Source organism: Equus przewalskii, chromosome 6, assembly GCF_037783145.1.
Source record: "Equus przewalskii isolate Varuska chromosome 6, EquPr2, whole genome shotgun sequence".
Lineage (NCBI taxonomy): Eukaryota > Metazoa > Chordata > Mammalia > Perissodactyla > Equidae > Equus > Equus przewalskii.
Window position 1 is genome coordinate 21,059,918 of NC_091836.1, and position 27,193 is coordinate 21,087,110.

General features: G+C 40.8%; 4 protein-coding genes across 9 annotated transcripts in view; 2 read left to right on the top strand and 2 right to left on the bottom strand.

The window, feature by feature from the left end:
* Positions 1-5,974, bottom strand: PIH1D2 (PIH1 domain containing 2). Of its 2 annotated transcripts, none has more exons than XM_008542074.2 (6): positions 5,708-5,974; positions 4,715-4,933; positions 4,068-4,191; positions 3,505-3,750; positions 2,903-3,168; positions 1-1,089 (listed from the first exon to the last, which is right to left on the bottom strand). In XM_008542074.2, the coding sequence occupies exons 2-6, from the start codon at positions 4,889-4,891 to the stop codon at positions 955-957; spliced, it is 948 nt and encodes a 315-aa protein (XP_008540296.1). In that variant the 5' UTR covers positions 4,892-4,933; positions 5,708-5,974; the 3' UTR covers positions 1-954. The 2 variants fall into 2 exon arrangements, with proteins under 2 accessions (XP_008540296.1, XP_008540297.1); XM_008542075.2 differs by having other exon boundaries at positions 4,715-4,917; positions 5,708-5,848.
* NKAPD1 (NKAP domain containing 1) lies at positions 5,950-15,915 on the top strand. 4 transcript variants are annotated; one of them, XM_008542072.2, is made up of 6 exons: positions 5,950-6,084; positions 7,242-7,318; positions 9,431-9,531; positions 11,493-11,642; positions 12,559-12,612; positions 13,053-15,915. In XM_008542072.2, the coding sequence occupies exons 2-6, from the start codon at positions 7,250-7,252 to the stop codon at positions 13,558-13,560; spliced, it is 882 nt and encodes a 293-aa protein (XP_008540294.1). In that variant the 5' UTR covers positions 5,950-6,084; positions 7,242-7,249; the 3' UTR covers positions 13,561-15,915. The 4 variants fall into 4 exon arrangements, with proteins under 4 accessions (XP_008540294.1, XP_070480973.1, XP_008540293.1 ...); XM_070624872.1 differs by having other exon boundaries at positions 13,056-15,915; XM_008542071.2 differs by having other exon boundaries at positions 5,993-6,635.
* Positions 15,832-17,934, bottom strand: TIMM8B (translocase of inner mitochondrial membrane 8 homolog B). Its single transcript, XM_008542070.2, has 2 exons — positions 17,746-17,934; positions 15,832-16,234 (listed from the first exon to the last, which is right to left on the bottom strand). Exons 1-2 carry the CDS (start codon positions 17,872-17,874, stop codon positions 16,067-16,069), a joined length of 297 nt encoding a protein of 98 aa, XP_008540292.1. The 5' UTR covers positions 17,875-17,934; the 3' UTR covers positions 15,832-16,066.
* Positions 17,867-27,193, top strand: part of SDHD (succinate dehydrogenase complex subunit D) — a 10,569-nt gene continuing 1,242 nt past the window's right edge. The window contains exons 1-3 of one of the 2 annotated variants that reach the window (XM_008542067.2): positions 17,867-18,069; positions 21,393-21,509; positions 22,941-23,085. In XM_008542067.2, the coding sequence (XP_008540289.1) occupies positions 18,018-18,069; positions 21,393-21,509; positions 22,941-23,085 (314 nt within the window). In that variant the 5' untranslated portion in view covers positions 17,867-18,017. The remainder of the gene's footprint in view (positions 18,070-21,392; positions 21,510-22,940; positions 23,086-27,193) is intronic. The other variant, XM_008542068.2, reaches the window with a different exon arrangement.

The window sequence follows — 27,193 nt, forward strand, 5'->3', positions numbered from 1 at the left end:
TTTTTTTTTTTTTAAAGATTTTATTTTTTTTCCCCTTTTTTCTCCCCAAAGCCCAAAGCCCCCCGGTACATAGTTGTATTTTCTTCGTTGTGGTTCCTTCTAGTTGTGGCATGTGGGACGCTGCCTCAGCATGGTTTGATGAGCAGTGCCATGTCCACCACGCCCAGGATTCGAACCAACGAAACACTGGGCTGCCTGCAGCAGAGCGCGCGAACTTAACCACTCGGCCACAGGGCCAGCCCCTACTTCTGTATTTTTAAAATTATTAGGAGAAAGGCACTTGTCTCAAAAGTCAACTCCTTTTTCTTAAACTAGAATTGGATGTATTTTGTGTCTTACGTGCAATAACATTCAGTTACTGTTACTGCATGTATCCAATCCAAAGACAAGTCCACATCTGACATTTAAAGGTTGGCTTGGGTAGCTTAGACTGCTGCCAGAGCTGTTTTATAGAAGTACAGAGGTTCATAGAAGCAGAGGTTTGCATATTATTACATAGGCCCTGTATCTTTATTGCTGGTGGAAACTTTAATTGCTATGGCCCATCTTGGTAATAAAAAACATCTTGCACAGTCTAGGACTTATTCCTAATGCAAAAATTTACTCGAGACAAAATTTTTTTCAACCAGTAAACCAGGAATTCTCACAAGTTACTTAGAAACAAAATTCCCCAAATGATACTTAAATTACTTAAGACCATTACAAATATCTTCAAAACAAGTATATCATGGCAAGACTTTAGTAGTTTCTGCCTGATGCCAAGTTTATTTGAGGAGAAAGAGTGAGTTAAAAAAAAAAAACAGCTGATGAAAAAAATCTCATTCCATCTAAAGGAACTCTTAGAAAATATGAAACTAGTGTTTAAGATAAACCACTACCTCTTCACCCGTAATGAGGGTCCTATAATTCCCATGACTTTAGCACTGAAAACCCAAAACACGTGATGCTCTTGATTTACACAAGTGGCATCGTGACGAATAATGTAGCTTTCTCTTTAATAAATTTTGCTGTAGTCATTTCAGTATCCACAGATTCTGGAAGATTCAGATGTAATCTGTACTTCTCAGAGACCTCGATCAGTAAATCATCCTAAGAATAATAAACCAAGAAAGATTTTAAAAGATGAAAATAGAAAAGTATTTTCTGGTTAAAGTTTGTGCTACCAGATTATTGTTCCCAGTTATTCACTCCTTTCCCCTGAGAAGAACCTACTTATTGCTATATGACTGGCAATGAGCATTAAAATTGCTGATATAAATCCCTGAGATTTTGAGGTTATTTGTTACTGCTGCACAATACATCGAAAGTTAACTGATATGGTACCAGAAGATGAATGTTGCCATCCTAAATTATGTGGCATGGACTTTGGGGCTGAACAGCAAAGAGCAAGGAAACTTACTGGAGAGTGGAAAGATGGTGATCCATGTTTTATAGCGCTAAAGCTCTGAGTAAAACTATCACAATAATTTGGAAGACAAATAATGTATCTGGTTAATTTGTGGCTTTAGGTAAAGAAATGGGAAAATGAAATGTTGGTATTATGCATTGGTTCTATGGGCTACATTTAACAAGGTACTACAAAAAGATGAACTTAGAAAAGAATTTCCCAGTTTACAAGAAAAATTGAAAGGGAATATACAGAGCCCAGAAATTCTAAGACTGAAAAATGGAACTAATTTTTCTTTTCAACCAGTAAAGGATAAAATTACGTTTTATCAACAAAGGCTGATTAAAACAGCCTAGAGGCAAAGACTAAATCACAAGTCTTTATACCCTTTGTTAAAACCTGACTGGATTAAGGTGGAGCTCAGTAGATCCTTACATTTTGCCCAAATGACAGCAATTAGGTCAAAAGAGACAGACCATTGAAAAATCGACATATCTAAGAAGAATTTTGGTAGACTGATGGGAATCAAAGAAATAAAATGCTGCCAGCCTGGACTAAAACTAATTTAAAATAATCTCTGCACCCTTACATTCCGTGGGCATGAAACAGGCTGCGTTAGCTCCTTAGCACCCAAGGATAGCGTAGTCTCCAATGTTATTTTCAGATGTGGCCAAGGTGGATAGTGAAAAAGGAAAAAACCTCCCAAAGAATGGAACTGAAGGACACAGAAAATAATGGAACTAGGGGGCGAGGTAATCAACGAACCTTGTCATGGGACCTAAGCAAGAACATCTACCTCCAGGAAAGTGACCCTTGCAATATCTGCCTACCAGGATTTCAGAACTGCTCTGGCTCATATTTTTCGCATTTCCGAACTGAGACCGCTAACTATGGTTATCCTCTCCTCATTCCACATTGTATGGTGCATGGGGTTACAAGAGTCGATAGCTTGTCTTTGTGGATCAAGAGGAGCAGAAGGTGGACTACGATGGCAAAATCATGTAATTTGGAATCTGATGCTGGGATTGGAGGTCTTCCTTGGGGAGAGAAGCAAATGTCTGTGACCAAGAGAGTGGACTGTGGTAGGTTGTAGGATTGTTGCCAATTAGTTGCTGTAAAAGGATTACATCTCTCTACCATGTAACTTCCTGTGGCCAGCTGTGAAAAGGATATTCTTCCCAGCCCTACTGATATAGGACCTGGCCTTGTGACTTACTTCGGCCCACAGAATGTGAGTAAAAGTGACATATGCCATGTCTGAGAGGAAGTTTTAGGATCCACTGCATGGTTTGGCCATTTCTATTTTCCCTTTGCCATGAGAATGGCATATCTCAGATGGAAATTGCTCCTTCACCTGTTATCTTGAAACGTGCAAGACTTGTGGAGCAGAGCAGGGCTAGCTGACACGTCACCTGACAATTATTGTAAACCACTGAGATTGTAGAGTTTGTTACTATAGCGTGATCTAGTGAATGTTGACTGATAGAAATTTACAGTATTATCTATTCAACTTACCTCAGAAACACTAAGGTCACAGAGAGATACTGAATTAATACCAGGTAATTCTACTTTTAATTCAATTTTCAGAGGTTTCTCATTTTGATCCACCACAACTTTTAATTCGTAGATTGGTCTTTTCATCTCCACCTGGATCTCTGTACTGGACATCTCTTGTATCAGACACCCTGTTTTGCCTGAAACTTGGTTTTTTGGCAGTAAAAGTTGAGGAAAGTGATCTGTGTTGCTCACAGTACTGCTTCTTATCTGTTCAAGGGTTAGTTCTTTATGAAAAAAAGGGGGAAGATGAAATCACAAAATTAATCAACAACATAAAATACAACAGGCCATAAGCTATATGTAGTGTTAGCTGAGATGGCAGATAAAGCTGCAGCTAAATTAGTTTGGGAATCTTAAAAGAGTCTTAAACCAAAGAATTTGGTTTAAAAGTATGCAGGATTTAAAAATCTTTAAGGACACGCTAATATTTCTAATATATAATCTTTATATTTATCTATCTTAAGTTTCTTTTAAAATTGAGACTTCTAGTTTGCAAAATGTACACAGGATGCAAACAAATTTAAATCAGTTTAATTTTCTATTTCCATTCATTAACTTACCCTTTCTCATTTTCTCTCTTAAATCTGTGGGGTCAGTTTGGATTCTCATCAGATTTTGTTTCATCCTTTGAATGCTTCCTTTTATCCTAAATTTGGTGATATGGTAAGAGTGTGAGAGAGTGAACTGAAGTTGTTCCTCAATGCATTTCATGGCCATCCATATTAATTGATCTTTTTTTACTTGGTCCTTTTCTGCTGCCTGGAGAACATCAGGATTATAGGCAACATCGATGACTGTGTAAACATCTGTGTGTGTAATTCAGAGGGTGTGAAATGAAGACAACTTGTTTCACTAAGGATATTGTCAGGTAATACATTAAGCCATAATCCTGATAAAGCTAGAGAGTATAAATTCGATTGTTATATTTTATTTGGGTTAAAAACGGCTCATATTATTAGAAAAACCAAACAGTATTCAATAAAGGTACACTTATTAGTCATTAACTACATTATAACTAAATAAAATATTTTACTTATAATGCCTTTTGCCAAGTAAAATTTGGTCCATGCTTATTCTCAATAAAATTTTTTTAATGTGTTTTCTCGGCCATAATTCTATGTACCTGATGCCTCAGACATATCTTCTGGTCTTCCAATACTTAGAGGTACTGGATGTGTGGTTGACTGGGGAGCTGGGATCCTTTTCCACCCACATAGGTTGATAAAAAGTATTTTTTCTTTTGGTTTCTAGAAAGCAAATAATTTTGCATATCTCAAAATCTAGTTTTTTATTTTTAAATATCTTAAAGGTCAAAGAATTTGAAGAGTGAGAACTTTAGGCTCCAAGTAAGTCATTGCATGTATTAAAACTGTGTTTGAGAAATTAGACTGTTACCTGATTTCCCCAAAGCTGCTGGCTTTTCATCAAGAATCCAGTTGCTGCTCCCAGAGTATCTGGGAGGAGGCAGGAGGAGTTGATCTAAGCAGCTGTTCCAGGTGAATTTGTTTGACCCTGTTTCACCACTTCCTTACTTCCCACACTAAATAAGTTCTCTTTATTTGAAAAATCTCCAACTCCATGCAGCTCTATTAAATCATTAAATTACTTATTTTCATTCTAGCAGAAAAATGGCTCATTTTGAGATCTCCAAAATATATCAAATATGAATGTCCCATTCTTACTCCTTGAAAACAATCTCCCACACTAACACACTACTACAGGATCATTTCATTCAGGACCTCCCCATCCCTGGGCACCGACTCTACATACCAGGATCCTAGTTTGTAGACAGAACTGTGGTTCTGGGGCTGCACAGAGCTGTTTCCCCTCTTTCAACTGCTGTTGAATGAACTTCTCATAGCTCTCAGGATTGCTTTCAGCCAGATCATCTAGGAGGTTCCAGAATTGAGTAACTTGGCTGAGCAGACCCTTTGAGGATGACTCCATGATTCAAGTGAATAGGCCTCTTAAGTCTGTGGAAAGACATGACTTAAGGGAAAAGAAAGTCTTTGTAACTATTGATTCCTTTCTTCTTTTAGTGGAGGAGGAAAAGGTCAGAAATTGTTTGGGTGAAGTTAGCAGCTATCCTTAACACCTGTGTCTAAAAAACTGGGCTCAGCACCACTATATCTTTTCCTTATTCTCTAATTACCTACCACCCCTTCCTAAATTCTCAAGTTGTCCTCTCAAATAGGGCCTTACCTCTGCCTAGAACCTCACAAGCCCTGAGGGGACAGAGTAGTCACTTTAAGTCTGGATTTCCTGGTGATTTTCTTGTTCCAGTACCTAGGTATTGGCTGACTGGTGCCTATCCAGTCCTGAAATTGCCAGAGGTGTGTGTGGGGTGAGGGCCACATGAGACTTCCTCAGTCCTCAGCATAGCCTAGTATTTAAAAGCATGGGCTCCAGCCAGAAGCCTCGATTCCAGTCTTAGCTCTATCACTTCCTGGGTGTGCGACCTTAAGAAATAATCTATATATGTGCCTCACGTTATTCTCCCCAGAACGACGACGATAATACCTATCTCATAGGGTTCCTGTGAGGATTAAGTAAGCTAATAGAGGCCGGAACACCTGGTAAACACTAGATGAGAATAATAATATCCTCTCTGTCTTGAGATAACCTCCCTCACTGGAGACGTGTCCCACAGCAGCCACAGAATGAGGAAAAGACGAGGTTTGGGTTCTTCGAATACTATATTAGGATCAAACTAAATGGGGAACTGAATCGACAGACAATCATTCCACAGTTCGGCAGACTCACCTCCTCTCTCAGTTCCTTGACAAACCGCGACACCTGTTACCAGGGTAACCAGACTGGGTACAACATCTAATTGGGTCCGGGAAGCTGCAGACAGAAAGGTCCTTTCACATCCAGTTCCGGAATCTCCCCCTTCTGCTGCTGGGCTAGCTTTTCAGCTGAGCCCGACCCACTTCTTTTTCAGGAAGCCGCCCGCCTCCCTTCTGCACCTGTCGACCTCTAGAGTGTCCTGGAAACCCTCCCTGTGGGAGTCTCTGGGCGTCCTGTTGGTGGGAAGAATTTCTCAGGAGCACGACTTCCGGTCTGAAAGGGAAGCCTGCTCGCTTTTCTCGCAGACCGCTTTCTCCCCCCACCCCCGCCACGCGAGGCTGCGGCGCACGGTATGGGTGTGTTTGTGTGTATTTGTGTGGGGAGGGCGTTTGGAGGGAAGGTTACCGGGAGCTCTGTGGCCGCAGGGGGGCAGGGATCCCGGTGACAAAAATGGGGGTGTTTTTTCTCTCTTCCACTTGGAAGCCTCAACTCCCCCTTCAGGCACGCTAGATGCTTCTTGGGGCCCAGTCGACGGCCATACCCCTCCAGCGCGTCCCCATCCTTTCTGGGGAGCTAAACCCACCCCCCGGGGCCATCCCGGAGGAGCGTGAGCGGGGAATGCCCCAGCCGCCCCGCCGTCCGGATCCCGCGCCGGCGCAGCCTCGGGCCTCGGTCCGGAGAGATTGTCGGTCTGGGCTGGGGGAAAGGCAGCCGTGGCCTGGGCCGCGGGTGAGGGCAGAATAACCCGTGGGAAGGCTGCATTTTCACGAAGGACTCGGGTGAAGCTGCAGAGCTGCCTTTGAGCCCTGACTCCTTGGCTTCCTGGGTCGGAGGAGATCTTGTAATGGAGTGGTTCTTCGTCTCACACTAACAAGATGCCTGATTTCCTCAGGATCGAGGGGTGAGTGAGTGGTGGGGTGGTTGCACAAAGCCCCTGCTAGTGCACACGTGAATATCCCTGTCAGAATAGAAAATGAAATTCCCCTAAATGGAGAAATTGAGGGTATCTCTGCATTCGATGGTTTTGGGTCTCAGTTTTTGTTACTGTTGACATTTGTGATCCCTGAGGCTCTCAAGTCTAGGTATTCGCAAACTAATTTTGGGATTCCAGAGTTGATTTCTAATCAGGACCTCGTTTGCCTTGGACTGTGTCGCCTGGGGCAAGTTATGGCTTTAAGGGAATTTCATCTACCAAGTAGGAAGGAAGTTACTTGCCTTATATAAAATAATAGAGTTATTTTGAGGATTAAATAAAATGATGCTCTTGAAAGCACTTAATTTTGTGCAGTTTCAAAGAACTCCAGTGTACATTATCTCCTTTCATCCTGACATTAGTGTGGTCAGGCATTTCCCCCTTTTAATGGTGAAGGAAAAACTATTCCTCAGGATCTCTGACTTCCAGTTCAGTGATCGTTCCTTTACCATACGCTTCTTTATAACATTGTAATGGAAGACAAGTAATAAAGAGAATTGTTATTATTAAATGTTATTTATTGATTCATTTCAGATTGAAGAATGTCCCGGGTTCCATTGGGGAAAGTCCTCCTGAGGAATGTCATCCGGCACACAGATGCTCACAATAAGGTGAGAGGTAGAACCTCGTTATTTCTCAGCCTTCGATGAGCGTATGCAGTGCACCTAGCATTATTTTGGTACAGTTGGGAGATACAAAGATGAATAAAATAGATAATTACAATATAATTTGATAAGTACTTGTAACAGAGACATATACAAAGTGCTTTAGTGCACTGAGGAAGGAATAGTGAAATCTGCCTCGGGGAATTAGGAAAGGCTTCACAGAACTGGTGGTATTTGAGTTGCTGATATTAGAACTAATTCCTTTTTATTTTATTTTTTTATTTTTCTAAGATTTTATTCTCCCTTTTTCTCCCCGAAGCCCCCTGGTACATAGTTGTATATTTTTAGTTGTGGGTCCTTCTAGCTGTGGCATGTGGGAGGCTGCCTCAGCATGGCCTGATGAGCGGTGCCATGTCCATGCCCAGGATCCAAACCATGAAACTCTGGGCCGCCGAAGCAGAGCACGTGAACTTAACCACTTGGCCACGGGGCCGGCTCCTGAACTAGTTCTTGATGAACAGTTTCAAGTTTGCCAGGTGTAAAAGATCATTCCAGACAGAACATCATGTACTAACATGGCAACAAGATAGTGCATGAAGCACTTGGGGCATGGCAAGAAATTGTGTGCATCCAGAAAATAGGGAATGCGGGGTATAGTGACGATGAGGCCTGAGTGATAAATTAGAGTTGGATTATGATGCTTGGAGATTAGACTTTTCCTCTAGGCAATAAAGCAGCCATCAAATGTTTTTAAGGAGGATGTGACATAATTGTATTTTAGAAAGACGATTTGTTAGCTGGGTGGGGGATAGAGCAGATGGGTGAAACAGGAGAGAAATCAGTTAGGTAAATACTGTGTTTCAGATGAGAGAGAGTGAGGGGTTGGCATGAAAGCAGTGATAGTACTGATGAAGATGAAGAATTTAGGAGATAGAATCCAAAGAACTTTGTGACTTATAGGATGATAATGATAATTATAGAATCGAATATAAACATCTTGGGTTATGTATATTGAATGGGTGAATGATGATGATGCCATTAATTGAGATGAGAAACAAAAGCAAAGGGACAAGTGTGATGGGAAAGGTAATTAGTTTGGTTTTGTACATGTTGATGGTGAGGTGCTTATAGGATGTCCAAACAGGTGAAAATTCAGACTTGGAGGAAAGGAGAAAAGTTGAGGCTGGACATAAAGGTTTGGGGATTATTGATATGTGGGAATTGATAGAGGTCATGAGAAGAGATGCGGTCACCTAGGAGAGCACATATGATGAAAAGAGGGCCGAGGACCCTTTGGTTTTCTTTGGTGAACTGTACAACTCCTAGTTTGATCATAAGTGTTATTACTATCATATTACCTGATATTTTGATTGTGAGTGAAGGTGTAATTGTTACCTAAGCAGCCTCTGTCGTTAGGTTAAACAACCCCTAGCTGGGTGGTGAGCTTGGATTTGAAAGTCGTGGCTAAAAGAGAGAAACCAACCACAGATCGAACAAAACATTACATGAAGACTTAGAAATAAAGTGTATTCTTGTTCTTTGGGCAGTTGTAATCTGCTTTTCAGGAAATTCTCCAGCAGTTCTCATACTGTTTGTTCTATTTTGTTTTGCTTTGCTTAACAAAGATTATAATGTTGTGAAAAGAGACTTAGCCTAGAAAGTTTAAAGACCTGTCCTTACCAGCTTTTGACTTTGGTAAAATCTCTGAGCTTTTGTTTCTTCTCAGTAAAATGTAATAATGGTACCTGCTTTGTTTTCCTCATAAGATTGCTTAAGTTTCAACTGAGATGATACAATTAGAATCATAAAGCATTTTAGAAACATAAGACATTATCATTTGCTAATTGCAGCATAATTGCAAAATTGATGAGGTGGTAAGTGTGTCTTTGTAGGGGTTAAAAAGTTCTCCTTTTGCTGCAAAATTCTACTTATTTGTGATTTACGGGGTCAGATTTTTTTAACCACTCTAGAGAAACCAGGATTTGCTTCCCAGGTTCCTCATTGTAACCCAGTCTGTAATCCAATAATTAGTGCAGACTGTATCTTCAGTTACTTTTCTGTGATGTAAAGTTATTTTTGTTAACTTATTTTTATTTCTTTCCTTTTTAAAAAATCTAGATTCAGGAGGAATCGGATATGTGGAAAATAAGAGAACTGGAGAAACAGATGGAAGATGCTTACCGGGGGACTAAAAGGGAAATGTTACCCAGCAGTTCAAGGTGAAGTTGCAGCTCTGAGAACTGTAATAATTCTCATCTTACTCAGAATCATCAACTTTTGTTTAAAAACACTTTGGTGTGCTAAAGATAGATGAACTCAGTTCTGTGAGTCCCTAAGTCTTCTGACTCTCATAAATCTAGACCCAAGCATAAAGGTAATGGCCAGGATGCATATGGCCTCACTCTTTGTATTTGTTTGCAATGGAGAATTTAAAAATTCTACCTTAAACAATTGTAAACTTCAGAGATTCTGTGAATTCTGACTTTGCTGGATGGCTTTTTACTTAAGATTTTCTATTGGTATCTTATGGTCACTTAGCTGATCATTCACTCCTTTCCCCTGTTAGTCTTTCATTCTCTCTCTCAGCCTTTTGTTTACTCCATCTACTCACTATCTTTGCCAAGTCACACAGCCTTTCACATTACCTTCTTAATAATTTGAATGTGAATATGAAGGATTGTGCAGGCTTAGTTGTCTTACCCGTGGAGGTATAGAAGCGTCTGAGTATTGGGAACATCTCTTGGGCCTCATATGCCTGCTAGTGTAGAGCTCTGTGTATGAAAAATGACTATAAAGTAATAATGCTGATTTCTAAAGCCACCCAGGGAAATAGTTAATAGTAAGATATTTAAGGAGAGTGATTGTGCCTGTGGAGTATGTGAACTTTGGGGGGTGTGAACGGCTTCAGACAATAAAGTATTCAGGGTATCCATGTTAAAGAAGTCAGAGTCTCAACATAAAAATAAATATCTTTTCAGTCTGTTTTCTAAAAAGATGGTCCTTTGAGAATTTAGAAGTACAGTTACTGAAGATGATGATTTGTTTTGTATTGGTTGTTCAATTCCAAGTGGCATTTCCATGAACAAAATATTTTTCTTTTAGAGTGGACTATTAATGCTTGTTATGGTGAATAAATTTTTAATAACAATCTCTTTAGGGGCAGAGATTCTGATTGCCTCAATTGCTATTATATTCCCAGCAGTTAGAACAGTCCCTGGCACATAGGAGGCCCTTAAACATTTTTTTTTTTTTTTTTTTAATTTTATTTTTTCCTTTTTCTCCCCAAAGCCCCCCGGTACATAGTTGTATATTCTTCATTGTGGGTCCTTCTAGTTGTGGTATGTGAGACGCTGCCTCAGCGTGGTCTGATGAGCAGTGCCATGTCCGCGCCCAGGATTCGAACCAATGAAACACTGGGCCGCCTGCAGCGGAGCGCGCGAACTTAACCACTCGGCCACGGGGCCAGCCCCCCTTAAACATTTTTGATAACTGATTAGCTGGCTTGGTGACCTGTTAGTCAACATATAAGCACAGGCGGGATCAGTGGTTCTCGTACCCCAACATACTCATGGGTTAGGCCTTGCTCACTATAGCAGGTTGCTGGTTTTCAGGGAAGGGGTTGTATTTCAAAATCTCTAGAGTAGTTTGAAATGTCCCCAGCTGTGATTATGCTCTGCTTCCTTCTTTGCATGCCCTCCTAGTTGAAAACCAGTGAGGGAGCTACAGCATGCCGCAGTCCAGAAGTCATTTTGTCTGTACTCTGTAATAGAATGAGTAGTAATGGTCTGGTTTTCATTGGACAACTGTAAAGACTTATAGAGAGGAACAGATCATGTATTTTCCCAATTTTTTTTTTTTCTCCCAAAGCCCCAGTGCATGGTTGTATATCGTAGTTATAAGTCCTTGTAGTTCTTCTATGTGAGCCACCACCACAGCGTGGCAACTGACAGATGAGTGGTGTGGTTCTGCAACTGGGAGACAAACCTGGGCCACCGAAGCAGTGAGAGTGCTGAACTTTAACCACTAGGCCAGGGCTAGCTCTCACGTGATTTTTTTTTTTAACATTAGGTATCAGGTTGTTTTGTTCTCCCCTTAGCTTGTTCAATGAATTTAGTGCATGATGTTCCATAAAGTAACCTCACAGATTGCTTCTAAACCTAAAAGTTCTTCTGTTTTATAGCCGGATGCGTAGTGATGGTTTTGATGAAGAAAGTCAAAGAGACTATTGGAGGCCAAAGAATGAAATTTCTGGGACATTAGAAGATGATTTTCTTAAGGCTAAATCCTGGAACAAGAAGTTATATGATTATGAAGCTAACATGCCAGACAGGTTTGTGACTAAATTCTTGTGACCATTAATGCTATTTGGCCTGAGAAAGTATACTTTTAAAAATTAATTATCGCTACAGAAACTTGTACACAAATGTTCATAGCATAACTATTGATAATGGCCAAAAAGAGGAAACCCAGATGTCTATCAACTAATGAATGAATAAACAAGATGTGGTATATTGAATGGTAATTGAATGTTATTTGGCAGTAAAAGGAATAAAGTAGTGATACATGGTACAGCATGGATGAACCTTAAAAACATTATGCTAGGTGAAAAAAGCCAGACACAAAAGGCATTTGTCTGATTCTTTTTTATATGATATGTCCAGAATAGGCAAATCTAGAGAAAGAAAGTAGATTAGTGGTTGCCATGGGCTACAAAAGAGGGAGGAATGGAGAGTTAACAGGTAGAGTTTCTTTTTGGGGTGATGAAAATGTTCTGAGATTAGATAGTGGTGATGGTTGCACAACTCTGAATATACTAAAAGCCACTGAATTGTACATGTTAAGAGGGTGAATTTTATGGTATATGAATTATATCTCAGTAAAGTTGTAATTTAAAAAATTTAAAAAAAATGTAGACAGCATTATGTTGTGAAGTGTTTTTGGAGAAGTACTTCACAGCTAACGAGCAGAGTATGAGTGTTCCTTAGTGTTTCTTAAGGAAGAGAAGGGCAAGTTCTCTTACAGATGGACAAAGGAATCCTTTGTGTCTGAAATGATAGTGTGCGGTACAGAAAATACAGCCAACTAAGTTACTGAGCTATAATGTGGCGTTGGCTCTACTTTATCTCTGTTTTCTTTGTTCTGTGTGTATATCTGTGTAAGCATGTGCTCGTAAGTCTAATTTGTCTTAATTTTAAAAATGTATGCATTGCCTTATAGTATGTGTAATAAAATATGTCATCTTACAGATGGGGTCACAGTGGTTATAAAGAGTTATACCCTGAAGAATTTGAAACAGACAGGTAAGGCAAATAGGCTTACTGAAGAAAAAGTTACAAACTAAGATTAGTACAAAGTCCAGACTATGAATTGAGTTCCTGATTTTTACAAAGGATATAACATGTGCCATTAAAAATGTAACCAGAGAAATAATAGGCAACTTAGCTGGGAGACCATTGGTGTTTTGCCTTTCCCTCATTGGTGTTCTGCGTATCTATAGCACTTAGGTTTTATATATAGGATTCCATACAGTAACTCAGTATGGCAGGTTAGAATTTTTATCTTCATTTTAAAGATAAGGAAACAAAAACTCAGTGAAGGTGATAGTCGCTTAGTAACCCTGTGTCAAAGCTCTGATTTAATATTTAGGTGTTAACCCCCAACTTCCTGTCTAGAATGTGGAATAGTAAAATATAAATACACTTTTTATTTTCTTTGGTAAAAGTTTCTCTTTTTTTATTAGTAGTGATCAGCAAGATATTACCAATGGACAAAAAACATCTCCCCAGGTAAAATCATCTTCCCATGAATCTCACAAACACAAGAAGTCAAAGAAAGCCCACAAAAAAAAGCAGAAAAAAAAGTCACACAAAAAACAGAAGAAAAGCAAAAAGGAAGCCACAGATATAACAGCAGATTCCTCAAGCGAGTTCTCAGAAGAAACTGGGGCTTCTAGTACCAGGAAAAGGAAACAACCACATAAGCACAAGAAAAAATCCAGGAAAAAGTCTCTCAGAAAACCTGCTTTATTCTTAGAGGCAGAAAGTGACAGTTCCCGGTCAGATGATTCCGCATCCAGCAGTTCTGAGGAAAGTGAGGAAAGAGACACTAAGAAAACCAAGAGGAAAAAGAGAGAGAAAAAAGTTCATATCCCTGTAGTTAACAATGAAATCCAGGAGAGGACAAACAAACGCACAAATTGGAAAGTGGCTACAGATGAAAGGTCTGCCGAGAGTTCAGAGGATGACTAAATGAGAAAGAAACACTCTCCAGTTTCCATGAGACCCTGGCTATTTACAGCTTTTACACCTTGGGGTTTCCTGTTGACTGTATTGCTCAGCACAGGGGGCCTGAGGTCAGAGCTGTCCTGTGCCATCTGTATACGTTCTCACAGACTTCTTATCTTTCATTTTGGCCTGTTAAACTTGACCCTCTTACTGTTAATAGGGAATCTGGTATTTTGTTATTAAGTTTTCTTGAAGAGATTATTTTTTGGCAATTAATCACTTTTAGCATAGAGTGCATATACAGCAAATTAAAGGACCCAGAAAGCTGAATCCAGTAATGACCTGGGTACACCAATTGGAATGTTGGATTTGGGGAAAGCAAGGAATGGGATCAAGAGGTGGATTGGAACCAGTGCTGTGTAGGATGGTATAAGGCAACATCAAGTTGCTCTCGTCTGTTTATATAGCAGGTGCCACAACTTGACTTTTTTTGTCTTCATTCTTGGTGCTTTCATCTTTCTGTATTTTGGCCCCACAGGTGTGGTCCTATTTACTTAATGAGGAAATGAGCATAAGAACATTTTCCCTTCATGATAACATCCATAGACAGCTGGTATTAGAAGAGACTAGGATTTTCTGTCAAATTCCCCTGCTGGACAGGGTCAGTGGCTACTCAATATACCCCTAAACATGGTAATTGGATACAAAGTGGTTTTCTAGTTCCATTGGTGCATATTGCCTAAATGGACTTGTGTTCAAAATTATTTCTTCAGTTGTCTTAGGTAAGTCCTCAACCAAATGGGGAAGAATGAGGAATTAGTCATGCCATCTAATGGTGCTCTGAACAGGATTCAGGGCAGCAACTGCCATTTAAATGTTATCTTCCTTGTTCATTTTTAGATCTGTTAATGAACTTTAGGTTTTCCCTGAAACTAGGTTCAATCAGTTCCAGAGTGAAACAGGCTTCTCAGGGACATAGCCACTTCTTCCCAGTCTGCCTTTGGTTATTTCCCTTTGCTAAGATACAGTCATGTGTCGGTTAACAATGAGGATGCGTTCTAAGAAATGTGTCGTTAGGTGATTTTATAGTTGTGCAAACATCAGAGGGTACTTATACACCTAGGCTATATGGTACTAATCTTATGGGACCACTGTTGCACATGGGTCTGTTGTTGACCGAAACATCCTTATGTGGCGCATGACTACTGTGATCCCTACTATGTTAATTCTCAAGAAACCAAAATATCTTTGAACGAAGGCTGGCAGAACACAAGTGAATTTTTTCATTATGACAGATCAGGTGACACATTGTTTTTTCCTGGTGGTTGCTTCATGGGCTGAGTAAAAAGCTTGAAAACTCAGACTTTGGTCTTGGTTCTGCCACTGATTGGTTATGAGGTTCAGAGCAGGTAAGTTAACATCCCTAGCCTTACTTTTCCCATGTGTAATACAAACATATTTCATGGTAGCAGGACAGTGTAAGACACCAGCAATAGAATATAACTATGACAGCATTCCATGAGGTGGTAATACTTTGTGGTTCTAACTACTAAATTTGTTCTCTTTACAGAACAGATTTCTATTAAAATTCTTAGTCATAAAATACATGGTTGGCCAGAGGTTCCCTATCCCTTGATTATAAGCAGGTGCTACCTTTTGGGATATTTATTTGAAATATTAATACTTCGGTACTCAATTATCAGTGTTCCATGGTGTATATTTTTACCTTTGGGACTGGTAGGGGCCCAAGGGGGGAAGAACAGTCTATAATTACTACCTCTTAACCTAAAGCAACTGTTTTGTTCTTGGAGCAAGTGAAATCTGTTGGAAGGGATTTTCAGCATATATATTTTTAGCATTGTTTCTGTGCTATAAAATTACTGATTCTAAGCACAGACTCGGGAAGAGGGGCCAGTGGAACAAGGCATCTCCAGGAAGTGGCTTCTATTTAGGTCTTGACTTTTCCTTCCTCCCACACTAGCAGGCCTCTTTCCCAGCGAATATACATCTTGCCTGTTTTGTTTTGTTTGCCATGTTTACCTTTTCTTGGTCACGTATAAGCAATAAAGCTGTTTCCTGTTCTTCACCTTGCTCAACCCCAAATTCTCTTCTATGCCTTAGGCTAAAGCTTGGATGCTTCTTCCAGCCCCCTTAAATATGGCTTAGGATGGCTCATCAAAACCTAAGATCTCCCATTTGCAGTACTGGCTTTGGAACATATTTATTTCTAGTGTTCTTGCCAATCAGAGATTTCTATATTAAATCCTAAAATGGGATTCCAAAAAAAAAAAAGAGTTGGAGAATTGACATTTATTGAATAACTATTGTGATACAACATGGAATTTCTGAATTCCAAATAAATAAAATTCACTTTTTGAACATTTGATCTGTTCCTTTTTCGTACCAACAGGCTTGGTAATAGCCTGAAGTTGACCTGACTGACAGTGGGTTGACAACCTTCCCCCACCGACCCTTCAATCTGCTTAATAACAAGTCTTTTGCTTCTTTTGTCATTGTCCCAGGGGCTGGCCTACTGCCCTCCTTTCTGTACAATCTGGGCAAACCGACTGGTGATAGTAAGAGTAGTGTCAATGAAGCGGTCCACACAGCTAGAGAGACAATTTTCAGTGCGAGAGTCTAGGCGATTCCCTGGCTTCTCCACACATTTATCCCAACAGAGTTCCATGAAGTGATGCACCTAAGAGGAAGGAAAAATAGTAACCATTGGGGTCTGCAGACAGGCCTACCAATTTTCTATTTCCTTCCCATTTTCCGTCACCTGACTAAATCATTCTTTCAATCAACAAACTATGGGCTCTCCTCTTTCCTCACTTTCTAATTTGTCATCAAGGTGGCTTAGATCCTTATCCCTACATTGCAACAATCCTCTATCCTCTCCTTTTCTGTTTTTCTCCTTTTTAGTAATTAAAAAATACTTCCCATCAAGTCACCCCTGTGTTTGTTAATGTATCAATTTCCCTGTTAGCCACTCAGGGCACTCCCTTATTTAATCTCCAGTCTGTACTGTTTCAATGAGGTCCACATAAAGCATACTCAACTTGACTCTTAATAATACTCCTGGAATGCCCTCCCTAAAGATTTCCCTATCCTTTAAAACAGTTAAAATTCTTACCTCCTTGAAGGCCACTGTCTATTATTTTCTTTTTGTGTCAAGTTCTTAATCAGATTGTAAATTTTCAGGCAGGGTTAATACCTTCTCTTATATTCTCAAACTAGCACCAGTGTAAACTGGGAAGGAAGGTACGGTACGAATTAATTCCCCCAAACCACTGCACTCATCTCATTCCAAACCTATCCCTTACAGAGTAGGTGAGTTCTTAACCTTTGGGGGGTAATGGTCATATTTTGAGAATCCGATGACGGTTATGGATCCACTCTCCTGAAAAATGCAAATACAGGCACAGAAAAGGTGTGCACTTTCATAATGTTCAGGACCCTAAGATTTCTAATCAGGATTCTTGTTACTTCTCCCCAACGAGCCCTCCCCCTCCTAAAAAAGGGGGGTTAGAAAATAACCATTTACTAAAGACTTACTTTTTGGGAGGCTGGGTACTAAACATTCAGTCAATCTTTTCTGCAGCCCTAAAAGACGACTGTCACCTCCGTTTAAGAGGTGTGGTTAAGTAATTAGCCCAAGGTCATGCGGCTAGTAAGAGACGACGCCAGGGTTGCAACCATGCCTAAAGGGCTTCAAAAAACCCTTGTTCTAATCTAATAGTCTAGACTGTCTCCAGAGCCCATCTTTGTCCGATTATGTTCTACTGCTCTATCGTTTTCAAATACATTGTCGCATATGATCCTCACAATCCAGTAAGGCAGCGAGCGACAACGAAACCAAGACTCAGTGGATGGGTGCCTTGTCCAGGGGCACGTGGCCGGCAAGAGGCAGAGGCAAGCTTAGAACCCAGATCTTCTGAATGCCAGCCCAGAGAGCTCGCCGCCAACGCAGGCTCCCATGCCCTTCCGTCGCCCAACTCTTTCTTCTGCTTGACACCTTCTCGTCTCCCCAGGCTGGGCCTGCTTAGCGGCACCTGAGCACTATCGGTCACCAGCAGCCAAGTCCTCTCTGCTGTGAGGGGAAGCTGGCGTAGCAGAGATGGAGCATCAGGCGGCCTCACTGCGCCGCCACTGTACCCGGCACCCGTACTTCACCCTCCTTTCTCTTCACCCTGGTCCTTGTCCCCGCACCTGTGCAGTGAACTGCGCCTTCTGCTGTTCAGCCGCCACCAGGCGCTGCAGTTCCGCTTCATCCGCCTCACGCAAGTCCGCCATTCTCCGCGTTGGACTCCGGACCTTCCGTCGAATGCGTATGCGCATGCGCAGCGGGCACGCGCGCGGACACCCGACTTCCGGTTCACGCTGTGTTTTCCTTTTCGTTGTTTTCGTTCACCGTTGTGGGGCGGGAGTTGTCGTATAACTGCTTCCGGGTTGCTGGATGACCTTGAGCCTTCAGGAGCGAGATGGCGATTCTCTGGAGGCTGAGTGTCCTCTGCGGTGCCCAAGGAGGCCGAGGTGAGGAATCTTGGCGGCTGGAGGTTCTTAGCCCAGCCTCCAGCCGGGGAAGGACATGCGCTGAGGATTCGTCTGCAGGGTGGTGAGACCTCTTGAGCAGGGAATCCCTCCTCCTTTCCTTTGGCCGCTCTGGCTCCTGCCGAAACCACGGCAGTGACCACCCTTGCTTCCTGACCCAGACGTTCGCCCGAGCGCGTATCTCCGCTGCTCTAGGCTGGCGTGGTGATGGGGTAATCTGACAAAGAGCTTCTTCTGGAAGTTACAGTCCTGCTGAGGCTATTCCTAAAAGTTCTCTTTTTCTCCCCATTCACTGTCCTTCGAATGCTCCCACCCTGAAACAGAAAAGTGTGTTGGAATCTAAGTGCCAAAGCCTGGTCTTGCCCATTTCCCCTGCAGTTGGTGTAGAGGTGGGGGGGATCAATTCGATAATCATGGAACTGGGTTATACCAGGTACTCTAGTAAGGTTAGCATAAATGTGAATAAAACATAGTTCCTGCGCTCAAAGAGTTTTCATTTTTATAGGGAAAACGCATATAAGCATAATTTAACATAAAGCAAAAAGAATTGTGTTGTACGTAAATTGTTATGCTAGTCCAGAGGAAGAATACATTTAGCTCTATTTTGGAAAGATTACCTTGCCCTGGTTCCTGAAGGAGGTGTGCCTGATTTGAGTCTTGAGGATAAGGATAGCTATGGGAAGAAGGGCACATCACAGGTAGAGCTGCAGGGATGAGCAAAAGCATTGATGAAGTTGTAGAAACTGCTTGGTATGAGAAAAAACAAAACAAATCAGATACTGGAGTGTGAAGCTCAAGTTGAGAAATGAGAGATGAATCTATAAAGGTGAACTGGAGTCAAATCACAGAAGAACTTGTCTTGATAAGGAGTATGCATTTTACCGGGTATGAAGGTGGAGCCATTGAAAGATTTGACATATGTTTGCAGCAGATTAAGCACTTTGGTACAATGTGGTGGATGGCTATCATGGGAGATGGGGCAGGCTAAGACACAAGTCAGGGAGATCAGATAGGACACTGTTGTTGTAGTAGTCCAGGCAAGGATGGTGAGGTCTTGAACTTGGAAAGTAGTTCAAAAAAGAGAAGATTGTCTCAAGAAATGTTAAGGAGTTAGATCAATATGATTTATCAATTGACTGAATTTAGGGACAAAGTCCTACATGACTTGCAGATTTCCGGGTTAGGTTAAAGAGTAGCTGAGATGTCATTAAATCAAGTAAGGAACATGCAAATGGGAGCCAGGTTTGGATGAGAAAGTGAGTTAAAGAATGATTTTAGTTTTTGGCATGGTTTGAGGACCACGTAGGATATCTCAGGGGAGATACTGAGCAGGCACTTTAACTCCTGAAACTCTGGAGAGATACCAGGGCTAGAGATACAGAATTGGGTGTCATCAGCTTATACGTAATAGAAGCTGAGTGGACGAAATGGCCAGGGGTGGGCACAGGAAGCAAAGAGAGCAATGGGCAGATGATAGAATCCTGGGAAAATGTTTAAGAGTGAATGCAGGACGAGGCTGATATAGGATGGCCAAAGAATCAAAGGGAGGACCAGAAGAGAGTTTTGTCAAAGAAAAGAAGGGAGGAAGCGCCACCAATGCCAGGTGATGCAAAAAGGCCCAATAAGATGGATACTGAACAGTACCTGTTGGATATGGCCCCATGGAGACCATTGGGGACTTGCCAAAACAGCTTTGGTGGGAATGAAGACAAGTTTCAGAGTTGAAAAATGATAGGAAAGTAAGGAAGTTGAAGTGATTTAGACGACACTTTAAAGAAGCATGGTTAGAAAGGAAAGAAAGAGAGCAGGGCAAGAGTGCACAGGCATTAGAGGACATAGGATCAAGGGAAGGGTTAAGTATATTACATCAGTTGAGGCAAAATGACCAATAGGAAGGAAGGAGAGGTTAAAGATACAGGAGAGAAATTTTTACCTTTTATTGAGTGCTTATAACATTCTGGGAATTATGCTGAGCACCTTGCATATATTGTTTAATTTTCAACAGAGTATTATGACCTGCTGTTACTTCATTTTACAAATGAGGACATTCAGGCTTAGAGAACCTGTTTAACTTAATTGCTCATCATCTCACAGCTAGTAAGTGGTGGAGTTGGGTAAACCTGGTCTGTCTGTTTTTTAACCCAGAGACAGGATCCCAAAGGGGACAGAGAGGGATGAGTTCAAGAATACAAGTGGAGAAATTAATCTTGAGAAGCAAGACAGTAGTAGATGAACTTCCCAGACTAGACTGAATTCCTTACGACAAAGACTTTGTCTTTTATCTCTTGCTCCAGTGCAGAGCATAATCTTACATGTAGTGAATGTTTGTTGCATGAATAGATGAATACATGGAAGGAGAAAGGAGCCATAATTTACTTTTTTTTTTTTTTAAAGATTGGCACCTGAGCTAACAAATGTTGCCAATCTTTTTTTTTTTTTCCTGCTTTTTCTCCCCAAATCCCTCCAGTACGTAGTTATACTATGTGGCTCCTTCTAGTTGTGGCATGTGGGACGCCGCCTCAACATGGCCTGATGAGTGGTGCCATGTCTGCACTCAGGATTTGAACTGGTGAAGTGGAGGGTGCGAACTTAACCACTCGGCCATGGGGCCGGCCCCCATAATTTACTTTTTTTTTTTTTTTTTAAAGATTTTATCCTTTCCTTTTTCTCCCCAAAGCCACCTGGTACACAGTTGTATATTCTTCGTTGTGGGTCCTTTTAGCTGTGGCATGTGGGACGCCACCTCAGCGTGGTTTGATGAGCAGTACCATGTCCTCGCCCAGGACCCAAACGAACGAAACACTGGGCCACCTGCAGCGACCCCCATAATTTACTTTTTAAAATTAGTAAAAATGAAGTCCTTTTACGTAAGTGGTTCATTGACAGTTCGATCTTTCAGTGGCTGCTTAGTCTGACCTCACAGCAACCCAGTGAAATAGATGCCATCCTCATTTTAGAGATGAGGTGTTATCCTATTTGGGGTTAAGTAGCTTGCCTATGATCATTTAGAAAGTCTGTCAGGGGCTGGCCCCGTGGCCGAGGGGTTAAGTTCGTGCGCTCCGCTGCAGGCGGCCCAGTGTTTCGTTGGTTCGAATCCTGGGCACGGACATGGCACTGCTCATCAAACCACGCTGAGGCAGCGTCCCACATGCCACAACTAGAAGGACCCACAACGAAGAATATACAACTATGTACTGGGGAGCTTTGGGGAGAAAAAGGAAAAAAATAAAATCTTTAAAAAAAAAAGTCTGTCAATCCTGTTAAAGGAGAGGTGCTTATCATCCCCTTAATGGTTCTTTCCTCAGCTCTCTTGCTCCGAACCTCAGTGATCAGACCTGCTCAAGTCTCAGCATTTCTCCAGGACCGACCTACCCCAGGATGGTGTGGATCGCAGCAAATTCACCTGTCACCCACCCGCCATTGTATGTTTTCTCCATTGGCTCTGCTTTCTGGGCTCTGGCCATCTTCATCTGGGCTAATTATCACGCTACTGGCAGGACTTGCTGTCTGTGGTGGGACCTCTTATGTCTAACTCTGTCAAATGAAGACCTAGCCTACACCTTTGAGCAGATAATGCCAGCATGGTTGTATGATGCCATTTACATTCATAGAGAACCTTCTGGTCTATGTCTTTTCAAAAATTTTAGTTTTTTAAAAAGAAAATAGCTCTGTAGGAAGAGTGTTGTATATAGTTTAGTCACTCTTATTTATTTAGCTAATGGAGAGGAGCCAGATGTGGATACTTTAGAATAGTAGACAATTAAAAAAGTCATGCATATTTATAGCTGTAATTGACTTGCTTATTAGGTTGATATTAAAATCATGGAATTTCTTGGATGAATACTGTTTACGTATTATTAAAATTAGTCTTAAAAAAGCTATAGGTGAATAATGAGTTAACTAATTATTTTTAAAGTCTGGAAATATCAGTATTTTACAGAGAGAAAGACTTCTCTTGATACTTGAGTCAGCCATTTAGAGATGCTTGCATCCGAGTTATGAGAAATTAGGCAACTGTAGTTTTTCTGCTTTTTAGAATTATTTTAGCTTCGAAAAGTTTTTATTTCTGCATTCCTTTGCTTAGTTCAATTAGGTTTAGCAGGGTGGTTTTAACTTGGTGTGCATGGGACTGAAGGAAAGCCCCTGACATTGTGTACATTGTTTTTAATGTCTTTGTCTACATGCATTTTTCCAGGAAGTAGCTCCATCCTTTTGTTAGATTCCCAATGGAGTCTGTAACCAAAAAAAGATAGAGACTCTCAAAGAAATGTTTAAAGCTCATTTTGTTTTTCACTTGTTTAAAGGAAGTTTTCATGTTTCATATCTGTTTTGGGCTATTTATAAGTGATGGAACAGAAGGACCATGATCCTAAAACTTGACATCAGAATTTTGCTTCTCTTTGAGTTGGCTGGTTTAATTTTGTTTTGGGAGGCTTTTTAAATATTACCTTACTTCCAAAGATTACAAGGTGTAAATAAAAGACTAATATTTTAAAGGAAATCCTCAAGTGTCACTAACTTATATTTGTAAGGTATCTGTCCATTACACTGAAGTCCAAGATTAGTCATTCTGCAAAGACATTTCGTCCATCTTCTTGCCTATCAGCAAAGCGGATCTGTCTTCTAATCAGTGTTTGTAGGCATTGAGAAGCCCTGTGCTAAAAGACTTCAGACAAGGGAGATAGCACCTATCTCAGTTACCTTCTTAATCTCACCCTCTTTATGCTCCGAGTTGAGTCTTATTGCATACTGTTTGCCATTCTGTCAGTTTGGATTATTTTGTGGCAAATATTGAATGTGAGAGATGTGTTTCCCCCTTCAACTCTTATGAATTTGGTCCTTTTTTTCTCTAGCTGGTTCCAAGGCTGCATCTCTCCACTGGACTAGTGAGAGGGTTGTCAGCGTTTTGCTCCTGGGCCTGCTTCCAGCTGCTTATTTGAATCCTTGCTCTGCGATGGACTACTCCCTGGCTGCGGCGCTCACTCTCCATAGCCACTGGCAAGTACAGCAGTCCCTTCAGTACTGCATCGTCTGCTCAGTTTGTTTGCTGTGAGCTTGTCTCTTTGTTGCATATGAGGGAGAAGTTGATTGAGCTACTCAAGACCTGTGGAAAACTTTAAAATATATATAAAACATTTATATGCCCAGATTTATGTACCCACCTACTCAATGTCTTCACTTCCATATCTAATAGGCATTTGAGTATAGTGTGTTATAAAAAACTGAGTTTCTGATCCCCCCACGTCTCTTCCTCCAGCACTCTTGCTCATCTGAATTAGTGGCATTTACCTTCTTCTGTTTGCTCAAGCCCTAAGCTTGGTAATCATCCTTGATTCCAGTAGTAGTCTCCTAACTGCTCCCCGTTCTGTCTGTTCCCAACACAGCAGCCCCAGTGATCCTCTTAAAATATTGTTAGGTCAAGACATTTCCCTTCTCAAAACCGCTTGTTGTCTCCTAATCTTACTCAAACTAAAAGTCAGAATTCTTACAGTGGTTTACAGATTCTGTGTGGTCCGGCCCCATTTCTTCCCTTATCTCCAGGTACGCTCTCCTTATTCACACTGGCTTCTGTGACATTTCTTGAACATGCCAGGGACACTCCAGGCCTCGGGGCTCTATGCTTACTGTTCCTTCTGCCTAAAACTCACTTTTTCTAGTTATACTTCGTTTATTCCCTCATTTCCTTCACATCTTATGTGTCACCTTCTCAGTGAAGCCTTCTCTAACCACTTATTCGAAATTGCAGTGTCCTTCCCAACGTTCCTTATCCTTCCCTCTTGTTTTATTTTTCTCAGTGGCACTCATTACCTTCTACTATACTATGTCATCTATTTATTATTTTGTATATTCCTTGTCTCCCCTCACTAGAATGAAGGCTCGGATATAGAAAAACACAAAAATCAAATCTATGGCTTAATGAATTATTATAACAGTAATACTACTCAGGTCAAGAAATAAGAACTTTGCCACCTACTCCAGAAGCCTCTTCTTGTGTTCTGTCTCATTCATAACTGTTCAACCCCCAACCAGGAACCGCTATCCTGATTTTTGTAGTAATCACTTGTTTACATTTCATCATAGTTTTATCACCCAAATGTGTATCCCTATATACTATAGTTCAGTCTTGCCCTTTCTTTTTTTTTTTCAAATTGGCACCTGAGGTAACAGCTGTTCCCATTGTTTTTTTTTTTCTTCTCCCCAAAGCACCCTTGTGCATAGTTGTATATTCTAGTCGTAGGTCCCTCTGGTTGTGCTATGTGGGAGGCCGCCTCAGCATGGCCTGATGAGTGGTGCCATGTCCATGCCCGGGATCCAAACCTATGAAACCCTGGGCCGCCAAAGCAAAGTGCGTGAACTTAACCACTTGGCCACGGGGCTGGCCCCAGTCTTGCCCTTTTTAAAAAATGAAGTATCATATGGATTTTTGACTATTTTGTCTGCTGTTATATCTTTAGTGCCTAGAACAGCACCTGACACACAGTACTAAGTAAATACCTGTTGAATGAATGAATTTCCAGTTTCTGTTTATTTTTTCCGGTGTAGTTTGTTAGACTTTCTAAGTTAGTGAACCTCCTAGAAAATTGTAAATAACAGGTTTCTTGACTTGTTCATTTATGTTGTTTGGCAAGGACAGTATGACACTGGGTAGGGGAGGCGTTTTCGGATTGTTAGAACGGAAAGGACGAGGGGAGTATCTTAACCCACCCTGTTATTTTATCGATGTGGAAATGAAACCTCAGGGAGGTTAAGTGACTTGTCAGAAGCATTTTCTAGCTAGTGTTAAAGGAGATTTTGCTTTCTTGGGGTTTTGAGGTGGGTTAGGAGAATTACCCTTTAACCAGATAGACTTTTCAAAATAAAGGATTCTAGTTGTGTATAAAATATCAGCTCACAGGTACAGTAATACTTCTCTAATATGTGTTTCTTGGAAGGAGATCCATCTAAATTAATGAAAAATCACAATAAGAGATAATTCTAAAGTAATGCTTTTTTTATTGGTTTCTCCTCCAGTTGCCTTACTAATTGTCCTTCTTTTTCACACACACAAAAAGACTTGAAAGAGTTGTCTGTAACTGTGCACTAGTTCCTCAGCATCCAGTCTCTTAACACACATTAATTGGACCTTTATCCCAACTATTGTACTGAAGTCTTTCTTACCAAAGTCACCAAAGACCTTCATTTTTCCAAATCCAGTTGTCTATTCTCTGTCCTCCACTCACTTCAACTCTCAACAGCATTCTACTTAATTGACCATTTCTTCCTTAAATAATGTTTCTTTGACTTCCTAGATGCCATACGTACCTTGTTTTCTTCCACCTCACCAGCTGTACCTTCTCGGTCTCCTCCGCCAGCTCCTTGTCGTCTTGTTTGACTTCTAAGTAATAAAGGTCTGAACCCCAGGCTCAGTCTTGGCTTTCTTAATTTCTCCATGTACACACTTTCCAGAGGTGAGCTCAGATCTGACCTCTGCCCCTGGTTGCAGATTTATATTTGCAGTTGTCTAACTGACATGTTCACTTAGATGTTTCATAGTCATCCTGAATTTAACATTGCCAAAATCACTCTTTTTCCCCCCAAATCTCTCTTGATTTCCCCTCAAAACCACCTACTCTCCTCTTCTTCCCTAACTCAATTAAATCTGGTTGCTCAAGCCAAAAATCCTGGGAGTCATTCTGGATATTTCTTTTTGTCTTACCCCACATCCAGTCCATCAACTTTTTCTGTTAGTTCTCTCCTCAAAACATAGCCTGGGTTCTCACGCCACAGTATATCCCCGTCACAGCCTGGGTTTAGCCAACAATCTTGCCTAGGCTACTTCAGTTGCCTCCTAGCTAGTTCTCTGTTTCTCTTCTTGCCCCCTTTCTCCTGCCTGCACTGTCCATTTGCCACGCTACCACCAGAGTGACCTTTTTAAAAAGTAAAATTACATTTATCCTAAGAAGATATACAAATGCCTAATAAGCACATGAAAAAATGCTCAACATTGTTTGTTATTAGAGAAATGCCAATCAAAACCAGAATGAGATACTACTTCACACCCACTAGAATGGCTCTATAGCTGTGGAGAAGTTGGAGTCCTCATGTAATGTTGAGAATGTGAAACGTTGCAGCCACTTTGGAAGACAGTTTGGCAGTTCCGTCTAAAAGTTGTGGAGTTTACCATGTGACTCAACGATTCTACTTTTAGGTGTATAACTCCCAAAATTGAAAACATATGTCCCCACACAAAAACTTGTGTAGTAGTGTTCATAGAAGTGTTATTTATAATAGCCAAAAAGTGAAAACAATCCAAATGTGTATCAGCTGATGAATAGCTAAGCAAAATGTGATATATTCTTAGAAAGAAATATTATTTGGCCATACAAAGGATTGAAGTAATGACACTTGCCACAATATGGCTGAATCTTGAAAACATGCTAAGTGAAAAAAACTCAACACAAAAGGCCACATATTGTATGATTTCATTTATGTAAAATGTCCAGAACAGGCAAGTCCATTGAAACAGAAAACAAATTAGTGGTTGGGTAATGGGCTAGTGGGTACAGCGTTTCTTTTTGGGATGATGAAAATGTTCTGGAATTAAATGGTGATGATGTTGCACAAACTCTGTGAATATACTAAAAGCCCTTGAATTGTACACTTTAAAAGGGTTAATTTTACGGTACATGAATTATATCTCAATAAAACTTATTTAAAACAAAGTAAAATTAGGTCATTCCCTGCTTAAAGCACATCCCTGGCTTCCCATTGTATTTCAAATAAAATTCAAACTCCTTATCATGACCTTCAAGGCCTTATGTTTTCTGCCCTTGCCTTCTGATCTCCATGTTCTCCAGCTGCACTGACCTTTTGACTATTCCTCAAAGATAGCAAGATCATTGTCACTTTTATTTGGAATGTTCTTCTCATTCAGGTCATCCTTTCTAAAATATTTCTTTAGAGCACGTATGTACTTTTTCTTCAGTAGAATGTACCATAAAGGGCAGGGATGCTGTCTTGTTTGCTCTTCTCTCAACATCTGTAACAGATTCTGGCACATAATATCTGCCTGATAAATTCTTCTTGAATTAATGAAAAACTCGGTAGAGCATATGGTTTAGTTTGA